General features: G+C 39.8%; 1 protein-coding gene across 1 annotated transcript; it reads left to right on the top strand.

Annotated features, from left to right (window-relative positions):
* Window positions 1–69: 69 nt before the first annotated feature.
* Window positions 70–9,562, top strand: pdcd10a (programmed cell death 10a). Its single transcript, XM_085795327.1, has 8 exons — window positions 70–363; window positions 2,123–2,316; window positions 4,054–4,107; window positions 4,299–4,416; window positions 5,921–6,047; window positions 8,435–8,513; window positions 8,607–8,689; window positions 9,085–9,562. The coding sequence occupies exons 2-8, from the start codon at window positions 2,227–2,229 to the stop codon at window positions 9,164–9,166; spliced, it is 633 nt and encodes a 210-aa protein (XP_085651453.1). The 5' UTR covers window positions 70–363; window positions 2,123–2,226; the 3' UTR covers window positions 9,167–9,562.
* Window positions 9,563–11,274: the final 1,712 nt, after the last annotated feature.

The following is an 11,274-nucleotide window of genomic DNA, read 5'->3' on the forward strand; positions in this document are numbered from 1 at the left end:
CCTCCCCCTCTTCTCCGGCTCTCGGTCACAGTTTCGTTGGGCAGAGAAAACTTCCTGATTCATCACAAGAGAGGGGCAGAGTTTCTCACAGGACAGAGCGACGGAAGCACTTGTCTGTTGTTGTTGTTGTTGTTGTTGTTGATGATACACATTATTATTATTATTATTATGTTTTATCACCACCGCTTGGAGCTAGCAACATAGCTTCCGTTAGCTGCGGGCGAACGGAGTTGATCACCTGCTTTTAAGCTGCTAATCTCACGTTAGCACGCTACCTGTAGGTAACGTTACTGTCCGCTTATCCACCTCCTGGACATCGGCACTCTGCATTTCCTCGTCTCGATAGTAGCTGTTCCATCGCAGGTAAGTGTCGTGCTATGTCTGTTGACTCTCTCCATCACTGATATATCATTTTCTTCAGGTACTGTAGTTAAAAGCGATGAAACAAAAACAAAAAAACTTGCATGGGACGGTGGTTTGGTTTCAGTGGCTGTGGCAACACAGAGCATCATCTGGTGAATGCGCGAAGCTGGATAAGGAGCCAGCACCTGACATAAAGTTTTTTGATTGTTTTTTTTTACTCTCAGTTTTCTCAGTCGCTGCCATAACATTTTAAGAAGAAGCTAAAATTATCGGGTTGAAAATCAACACAACCGTAAAAGCTGTCATTTCAATGGTGATGCAGCCAGAAACAGTTCATAAACTCACCTAGCCTACATGGAGTCAGAAAGAGTGGTTGCAGTTTTGCCGCCATTTACCTCTCAGGTAAACTTTCTCTGTGTTCTTGTCCATGGTGTCCAGTTTGTCATGTGTCATAACAGGTAAAGTAGTACAGGTCAGGTCAGGTCAGTTGTAACCAATAAAGTTAATTAGCCTAATGTTTTTCCTTGTTATCTAGTTAGTAAAGCAAATCTGTCTGTCAGTTGTGGAGGCTGTTTTCATTCATGTAAGACTAATTTTATTTCATTAATGTAATTTCTAAGAATCTAGTTGGATTAAAGTACATTGTGTAATGTCTCTAACATTATAGATTGTATATTCATAGTTTTCTGGGATTCCTTTTGCCACTTTGTGTTTAACTTTAATCCTGTGGTAGGCCTTTGTATAACCATGTTTTTTTCTTTCTGTTGGCTCTAGCTCTTGAAGCAGACCAGTCATTCCCTTAATAGTGCTAGTCACCTATTGGTATAGAAAAACTTCCATAGTGGACCCATATATAACCATAATGTTTGTGCAGGTGTGGGTGCAAAAGGGCAGATTGCCTGTAAATGACTGAAGAGCCCTCTGATAGCTGGAGGTAAAAGGTAGGGCTTTAGCTGTCGTCAGATCAGCAGGTGATGACTCATTATAATCTTGAAAGACAAACTCCTGAGACGGTGAGACTTGGTATGTCAGTGATTCTACCCTGCCCAGTGACAAATGATCTTTATATGATGAGTAAAAAGAAGAATGGCATTTGATGTCGATACTGTGAAGGTGTTGCAGAATAGACAGTGGCTGAAGAAGAACTGGTCCTGGAGGCATCACAAATAGACGAGTGTGTGTGAGACAATGTGGACCAATGAAAGAGGATATCATTGATGTTTTTCTTTTATTTCAGCCACCAGACTTCACTGCTTCCTTAAGACAGGGCTGAGGTTAAAAAAAAAAAAAAATCATATAATGTGTAGGCCAAGTTTCTATATTTATCACAGTGACATTTTTACTGCTGCAGTAATATTGGAGAGGTTGCCCTTGTTCAGGTATGAGTCATGCCAGTTTTCTCACCATTGCACCCAGTGGAACAGTAAAGTACAAGCTTGGCAATGTGGCTGTTGTGTGACGATCATGTCTGTGACTGAAAGGCTTTCTGGGAAGTACTGCACATGGGAATTTATGACATGTAATGGAAGGAATTGAGCTTGTGCACTGTTGGAAGCATTATATAAGTGTATTTTTTATTATTTATTTCATCTCTGACTAACCAAATGTTCTGTTCCCTCTCTTCACACAACATTTTATTGTTTTATTTGACCTTTTCTTTATTTTAAACCCCTTACTCTAACACTATAACTGATTTCCTTCCACGCCCATATATCTCTCCGTGCTTGCTCACCTGTCTTGCATTGTTCTTCTTCTTCAGGTCCTTGTCTGCTCCCATTCTGTCAGTCTCCGTGAGTGATTGAATGTGGCGAGACTGGCATCAGTAGACAAGCACACACACAGAGGGCCACTGATTGGTCAAGGATGACCATGGACGACATGAAGAATGAAGCCGACTCCGCCTCACTAGTCTCCATGGCTCTCTACACCGTGATGTTTCCGGTCTTTAACCAGGTGAAGAATTTAAAGAGTTCCAGTCGAAGTGAATACGATAAAAGCTGAGTAAACAAGGCCAAGGTTTGCTGCATGAGAAAGAAATAAAGATGAGTCCTGTTGTAAATATTCAGGTGTAGCAGAGAGGGGGGTTGTAGCGGGTGTCTAATGAAAATGCTGAGGATTGTTTTTGGATAGTTTTTTGGGGTCAAGTTTAAAGGTTTATGCTGTGTCAGAACACATTAGGATACACAACATCCTCTGTCTGTGTGAGCAGTGTTACAGTTATATACAGTGATAGAGTTTTATGTTTTACATTATTATGCCTACAGGCTATGTTTTTCCTTAACTCTTGCACAATGACAAGGTTTCTTCTGTTTCCATTTTGCTTACAAATGAAGTTCAAAAGAGTGTGATTGTTTAAGATAAACAATTTGTGTATTTACCAGTATTAAAGAGGAACTAAGCAGGATTTCTCCCCTGGCTATGCTACATTTGAACCTTAATTAAAAAGCTCCGGAGTAATTGTGATAGTTACTGTAACTACATGACTTGTGACTTGTGACGAGTGACAACGGAGGCTCTCTGCCTTCATCTGGCGTCTCACGGCTGAAAACCAACCTTGCAACATCAGTGCAGTACCTGGCCGCCGCCCCGGTGTCCCAGCTCTTGTCTCTGCACACCGCGGCACAAACGTGCCGTAATTTTTTGTTTTTGACGGTTAAGACTACACAAACACACGTGCCGTAACATCGTATATGTTATGTAACGTTTTCCACCGCTCCATTTATTGATTTTTCGCCGGCTTCGTTGTAAACAGATGCACATGGGCGAGAGGAGCTTAACCGAAACAACGGAAAAGCCAGTGGACTTGCATAGTTCCCCTTTAAAGTAAAAAAGTAATTTATTGCTGCTAATTGTAAGCTTCAAAACAATCTGCAAATTGTACACGTCGAAACATGGCAAACTATTATTTACCCAGAGGTCCCAACCATGTTAGGAAGTGTCAAGAGGTGCTGTGCAAATGTTAAATCGAAACTGACAAGACAAAGAAAATCAATAGAGAATACTGTATGTGGTGGCACATACTTGAGAACACAACAATGGCCTTCATTTATCAAACAAATTACACTGCACTTTGTACTGAAAACAATTTTAAACCGACATCTTTGATCTTTATGTTGCAAATCAATGGGCCACACACACACACACACACACACACACACACACACACACACACACACACACACACAGAGGCTATCTTATATTGCGCCACAGAGAAAAGGAGTATTGTGTTTGAAGCCAGACAAACTCTTTAAATGTACTGTATATCAGCACATTTTTTTACAGTCTGTGGGAGACCTGTGAGTTTGCTGCACTGATCATCTTCATTCCCCAAATCTGACCAATCGACAAGAAATGCATAAACGACATTTTCCACAAACATTATCAGGTGAAGCTTGATCATTAAGAGACACTTTGCTCCGAAACAATACAAGATTTGTGGGATTGAAAAACTCTGTAATACCAGATTCAGCTCAGAGGAAGTGAAGAGAATCGAGCACAGTGCACAGTCCAATACAATAACACAGCATCCTCCTTTGATATTGCAGGTTGCCTGGCTTGTATGTACTTTCTACAGAATTACATTTCAGGACAGAGAAAAGTCTTTGATAAGAGTTGAGCTGTGTGTGCGTGTGTGCATGTTATGGTTATTGGTTTTGCTTATTGTTGTGTGTCTGTGTTATAACTTTTCAGTTGGAGCAAGTCAACTTATCAGCAGCGCAAACCTTGCGAGCAGCTTTTATGAAGGTTAGTTTGTTTACATTTTGTGAAATGAATAGCCATCTCTCTTGTAATAACTGGGCTTATACCTTTTTTTTACTCCTCAATGTTTTCAGATTATCAGCTTTCCGTTGAGGTTTAGATGTGGTAAATTCAACCAATGACCAAGCCTGACTGTGATTTCTATGAGTGCAACTTGTATGTTTGTGTGTCTGAAGGCAGAGAAGGAAAACCCAGGCCTGACCCAGGACATTGTTATCAAAATACTGGAAAAGAAGAACTTAAAAATCGACTACAATGAGTCGCTACTTCGCATGGCTGCAGACGATGTGCCAGGTAGGATGTTGGGTGCTGGATGAATGCTACGTGTAGAGAGTGAAGGATGTGTTACATAAAAGTGCATCAAACTAGAGAGCTGAAATGTGGAATTATATCAAAAAGAAACATCAACTTTCCTCCACTGCTCTTTACATATCGGTTTAGATCATGAATTAACTCCAGAGGAAGAAATGTCTATTTTTCTTGATATCCTCCAGAGGCACAACAGACACAACACTGACTGTATTTTTTATGGATGCCTCAACAAGCTGGATGATTACCAACTTAACCTGACAGCAATTTTTGTTACCTTTTTTTTTTTTTTTAATTTTATTACATGAGCTACATTTTCCACCAGGGGGAGCTGTTTCTCCACAAATTGACTCATCTCCCTGCTCTCAAATGTCGCTGCGTTTCTGTCTGTAATTGAATTCCTTGTGCTGTGTACAGTGATTGATGGTAGTAATGAATTCACATCGCATATATATATACACACACACACACACACACACACACACACACACACACACACACACACACACACACTTTGGATGAATTTTAAATGCACACCCTATATGGCACATCCCAAGCTTTACTTTAATACTGTGTTTACTTAATAAACTAAACATTGCCATTTTAAATTGTGCACACACATTCACTAACATATGCACGATCATGTATTCATTTTAAACATTTGCACTCTAGACAGTTTATTTTTTCACACGTGCCACTGAAAGTAATTGCTTCATTTTGGTGTCTCCTACAGCTACAGTGCATTTGGAAAGTCCTTTCACATTTTGTCATGTTGCATCCCTGTGCTGAAATTAACAATAAAGCTGTTGGCATTCAATACACAACACAATGGAAACACAATGAGTGAAAACATAACATAGAGTTTTAAAAGGGAGAAGTGAAATATTTCATATCAGATGATTTGTGGCATAGCTTCAGCTGTGATAAGTTCAGCTGACTGGACATGATTTGACACACCTGTCTGCATGAGGTCGTACGGCTGACAAAGTATATCAGAGGAAAAAAACAATCCATGAGGTCTGGAGAAGGGAACTACCTGCAGAGCTCAGAGACAGGTTTGTGTTGAGTTACAGATCCAGAGGAGGCCACAAAGAAAATTTCTGCTGCATTGAAGCTTCCCAAGGAGTGCAGTGGCCTCCATAACTCTTAAATGGTAGAAGTTTGGACTGCCTTGGTAAGAGGGGTGACCAAGAACCTGATGGTCCCTGTGACTGAGCTTTAGAGATCCTGTGCAGAAATGAGAGAACCTTCCATACTTGCAATTGTGATATATAATTGTTTCCCTTTTTAATGAATTTGCAAAACATTTCGAAAATGTTGTTTTTTACTTTCTCACGATGGGATGTTTTTAGACAAGGTCGAGCATTCAGCATTATTCTGCAGTGTAACACAATGTGAAACAACTGAACACACTCTGAGTGCTCTGTACTTAAATGTGTGTTGACGTGCCCTCGTCACCAGGATCTGTATTTTTTTTGCTTCTTCCCAGAGTTCATGATTGAAAGACGAGAGCCAGAGTTCCAGGAGCTGAACGAGAGGGCCCGAGCTCTGAGACACATCCTCAGCACCATACCACGTGAAATCAATGACAGAGTGCGCTTCCTACAGACCATCAAGTAAGACAGCTCACTGTTTGTGCAGTATACTCCAGGTTTGTTTCTACATAAAAGCCTGTGAATATTCTCATTAATCCAGGTCATAGTCCCAGCCTGGTCAGATGCGAACATGAACTGTTGAAGCCTCTTCTAAGTCCAGTTGCGTTCGATTTAAATTTCCTTGAGATTCTACATAAAAGCTTCAGTAGAACTTGCATTAATTGAATACATTGCCAAAACATGTCTTGGAGACATTTTGCCAGCCATCCCTATGGATGATTAAAATCTTTCTCTTATGTAGGCTATTTATTTGCTTTGATACAGTATCATCAAGACAACAACAAAAAGCAAAATGTATTCATTCTGTGAGGCTTTGTGGGATGAACTGTAGTGGGCACAAGCTGAAAATCTTTCAATAGCTTGTGTAGGAGTTTTTAGGCTGTTACAAACACACACTCACAGGCACGCTCCACACATGTTTGCAGTCAGTGCATGCACTTGTGTTGTTGCTAGCTAGAGCGAATGTCTGTATTATTAGCACATTGGTTGTTTGGGGGCGAATAAACACAGACTGCACAAATAGTCCCGTGGTTAAAGTCATGCAAATAATGCAAAGTGAAAATTCACTCCACTCTCTGTCTGCTCACGCCTCAAGACCTGAAACAAAAGATATGATTTGTTTTACTACAGCACATTCATTCAGCCAAATAGTACGTGTCTATGCTTTTGTCAACAGTTTGAGTAAAACGTTCAAAGAAGTAAATAACTGTGTTTCAAATCTCAATACATCCAGAAAGTGTTTGACATTCATTTGAGATTGTCTATTTGTTTCAAACTTGTCATTTGTGCTGCTGTAGAGTACCAAGCAGTGCTTTAAAGGGATAGTTCAACATTTTGGGCAAATTGGCCCATTGCCATAGTTTTAGGAGTAGGTTCGTTACCTTTAATTGTCGGTGCAAGCTATTTTTAGAATGGCGGAGCAGAGCCGCGAGCTGCTCAGAGCTACGCTATGGAGGCTCATGGGATTTCTTGGTTTCCCTCATCAAACTCATCAAATATAGGGCTGACCCAAAAAAAATCGAAGCTTCGTTCGTTGCCATGGTAATCGATCATGAAGTCTGTGATAGATTTTTTTTTCTTTCCTTTTAGACACTTGTCCTCATCAGCAATTGTTACACTGAAATGAATCCAGGAAACCTAAAAATAGCTTGCACCGACAATTGAAGGTAATGAACCTACTCATAAAACTATAGGGATTGTGGCAATGGGCCAATTTGCCAAAATGTTGAACTATCCCTTTAAAGTTTTATTTTGTTTTGTTACTGGAGATGTGTTCCGAACCCATCACTGTGTTCTTTATAATAAGGTTGGATGGCCATCCTTAAGTGTAAGGAGGGAACAACATTGCATGGTTTTTATTTACAAAGCTTTACTTGAAATTTTACCTGTTTATTTTACCAGCTTAATCTCACTTAGAATTTGTAACTTGAACACTCGTTCACAGGACACCTTGGTTTTACAAATTCCTAGTATCAGGACAGAATTGGGGAAGACTGCCTTTCAGTTTCATGCCCCCAAAAAGTGGAATAACCTACAAAACTGTCTGAAACTGGATCATCTTATTTCCTTAGATAGTTTTAAAAACTTATTATCAAATGTTTTACAACCTGTATGTAATTGTGGATCATGACCTTGATGAATTTGTATATTGTATAATTGTGTTTTTGTAATCAGGGCGTCATTGCAAAAGAGAGCTCGCTGTCAATTGACCTTCCCTGAATAAATAAAGGAGAAATTAAAAAAAGTAAGAACAAAATAAACTTAACTAAAATGTCCACCTAGTCTTTCAGCTAATCTTATGGGTTTCTTCAGCTGGTTACGGTGTTATCACATGACAAGTATAGCAAGTAAAACACTATAACATGCATCTCAAACATACATATGTACCATTGCTTTGTATGTGATATAAGTGGCAAAGCTCTTAGAATTTTTTTTATCAGTGTCCACTGCACTGTGCGTGCACACACACACACCCACTATGGAGAGACAGTGAGAAACGTTTCATTTCCTTTGGCGCACTTTGCCATTATTTTGATCGAATTCAATACTCTCAGTGAGTCACCGCTTAAGTTACTTACCCAGTGGACGACTTGGAGGAGAAATCAATTCAAATGGAATGCTAAAAAATTAAAGTAAAGACAGATTTCAAGTGCGTGCGAGGAGAGAGTGTAACAACAACAAAAAAAAGTTGAAGGTGTAAGCGTATTTATGACAACAGGGGAAGAAAGGCAGATGACGAGCAGGATCAAAGAACTGTTGTTTCAGGGTTATCACTGCCAGATAAAACCAGACAGATTTTGAGATATTGTTTTATTAACATGCACTTTATTTGTGTGTCATATCCACAGAGACATTGCCAGTGCCATAAAGGAGCTGCTAGACACAGTTAATACTGTCTTCAGGAAATACCAGTATCGGAACAGACGTGTAAGTAGATACATGAAGAGGGAGAAGTGCATGCACACAAACAGTCTCTGTGAAATAAGTGGAGCTGAAAGGCTGTCTGTATTTATTGGCTAGGCACTGGAACAGCAGAAGAAAGAGTTTGTGAAATACTCCAAGAGCTTCAGCGACACTCTCAAAACATACTTCAAAGACGGAAAGTATGACACTGTTTCTAGTTTATTCTCTGTTTTAGGAGTTTTCTGTTTTTCTTCCTCTTTCTATCTTCTGTTTTGCCTTTTTCATGTTCACACTGAGCTACAAACAAATTTTACACACACATGCGCGTGCATGCATACACACACACAATGTCACCATCATGTAAATGGTTGTTGTTTGATCACAGGCCTGCATCTATCAAATCCAACCATTGCTGAATAATTCCCTTGACCCATTTCCCGTGGATTCATGCTGGCTTGTATCCTCTGAAGCCTGACATTGTCCTTTCCAACCAGATCAAAAATGTTTCCTGGATCAATCCTGATATTGTTGCCATGGTTTCGTTGCCCTATGATTGACAACTGCATCCTTGTGTCTCTGTCACGGTTGTTTCCAGGGTGATAAACGTGTTTGTCAGTGCCAACCGGCTCATCCACCAAACCAACATGATACTGCAGGCCTTCAAGACTGTGGTGTAGCAGCCCAAGAAGACACGCACACACGCCGAACAACGTTTTTATTTGAGAAAAGGTGATATGAGGGTGTGTAATTTGTAAAGGCATTGTATTATTTTTGGCTGTTTTAATTTATAATTCTGTAGCTTTGAGGGGAGATCAGGTAGTTTGAGGTTCAAAGAAAATCAGGTTGACAGTAATTGCCAGGGATTTGTAACTCTCTTTTATGTTGTTCTTTTATCAGATTCTGAAGTCGATATTTCTTCAGTCCTCTATATATTTCTCCCTCTGTTCAGTCCTATGTAGGACTAAAAAAGTGTAGGAAATGTGATCATTTTTCATGTCCTCAAAAGTTTGGCAATTTGCGAAAGTCTTAAAAAGTTACAATAAAAAAAAAGTGGCATTCAGTTTCCGAACACATTCCGATATTGTTGGGCTTTCACTTTGTTTTATTGTCAATTCTGGTTGTGAAGCGCACACAGTGGTGTTTTCTACTTGCCGCTAATATCCTGTCACTATCAGCATCCATCATTTCCAACTTAAATCTGATATGTTTAGATGCTGTCAAGGAGTCAAGGTCTGGAGAAATATTTGGGAATTTGAAATGGAGGCTGTGTTTTCAGTTTTTCTCTCTGCGCTGCATCATAAACACCAGCCCTCCAGGTGAGCAGTAACTCCACCGCTGTGCAGTTTGTCTTTTTACTTTATGTAGGTATGTGTGTGAGATCTTCTCAATTTGTGTCAACTAATATTTCATAGTCCACCATATGAAAGAAGAACACATTTTTTTTTTATTATCTACTTCATAGCGTGGGGAAATTTAGACCAAAAACAAATCCACTGGACTTATTGATTGTTGGTCTTTATCCCTGTGCAAATGCAAAGTTGTCACAGAACTGATCCAAGTAGATCTTTCAATCAGCATATTTTACTGTAGACCACAGTTTGCACAGCTGCACCTGTGCACACACCCCAGTGCTCGAAATTGAGTTAGTTTGCAGGTGTTAAAAGGTCACTTTGACGATGAAGAAACCTATAAAGAGAGGTAGAGGGGTTATTTTGTGTAGCAGAAGTTGCACAACTTCCACTGAACGTCTGAAACTGCCTAAATGTCATGAGACAAGTTTTCCCAGACACGTAGACATGACAACTTGCACTTATTTTAACTTGTTTAATTTTATTCCATGTTTAAAGGAATTTAAAGCAGCAAAATTGAAATAAGTCGCAATTCAACACAAATGTATTTCTGTTGTCACTCTTTCTGATACTTGATTGTGCACCAGCCATTGCACCTGTCTTTCAGCCAAATGTTATTAGATGCAAATATGAAATTCAAAACAACCATTAAACAAGTAATGAAACCTGAAACTCTTAAACCAGAGTCATGAAGAGTGTGTTGAACAATGACGTTTCTTTTTAAAAAAAATATTCCAAATAAAAGAGTTTCCAATACTCGAGGAAGATTTTCTAAAGTGGGTCTTTCAGATTTCCATTGTTGTATGAAAAGTGCTTCATTTCCGCTCAGTTGCCCTTGCGTTCTGTTTTCTTTGATGGCACCTCTTTCCTCCCAAGTGCTAAGATCCGCACCAATTTTTTCCCCATTCCAGCAACTTCATTCTTCTCCCTGTATAATAGTGGATTTTCCATGGTGGATTTGTGGTGGGCTATTTTGGGCTCTGTACTGGCTCCTACATGCACTGCTGTAATCCAATTGTGATAGTGTTAATTTCTAAAGCTTTATTATTGAAATTGCTGAGACCTAATTTTCTGATCCTGTCACCGTTGACGACCGCCATAATCAGCTAATTCAAGTTATTCCAGGCCATTAAGTCAAACACAGGGATTGGTCGTGGTCACCGAAGCCGCAGGGAGGAGGAGGAGGGTTTGGGGGGGTGATGATAACATCTATGTTGGGTCTGTAGCCTAGGGGTGAATCCACGCCTGCAGTCACACATGCAATCTATTTGTTTCAGTTTGAACACAACCCTCAGAGACTTTCGTGTTTGTGTGTGTGTGTGTTTACGCTGAGTGACCCACAGGATGCCTTCTCAAAGGCATTTGAATGACACTATAAAGCCCTGGTGGTGTGTGTGTGTGTGTATGTTATTTTGTTCAGGTCCAGGTTCACATCA

Source organism: Trachurus japonicus, chromosome 13 (genome assembly GCF_045865225.1).
Source record: "Trachurus japonicus isolate A0001 chromosome 13, Traja_1.0".
Classification (NCBI taxonomy): Eukaryota; Metazoa; Chordata; class Actinopteri; order Carangiformes; family Carangidae; genus Trachurus; species Trachurus japonicus.

Bases quoted from the DNA above. Each gene is read 5' to 3' on its own strand.
- pdcd10a (XM_085795327.1), top strand. From the start codon at position 2,227: ATGACCATGGACGACATGAAGAATGAAGCCGACTCCGCCTCACTAGTC. The intron at 4,417-5,920 runs GTAGGATGTTGG...GCTTCTTCCCAG, and splicing joins GGCTGCAGACGATGTGCCAG to AGTTCATGATTGAAAGACGA. The intron at 8,514-8,606 runs GTAAGTAGATAC...TTTATTGGCTAG, and splicing joins ACCAGTATCGGAACAGACGT to GCACTGGAACAGCAGAAGAA.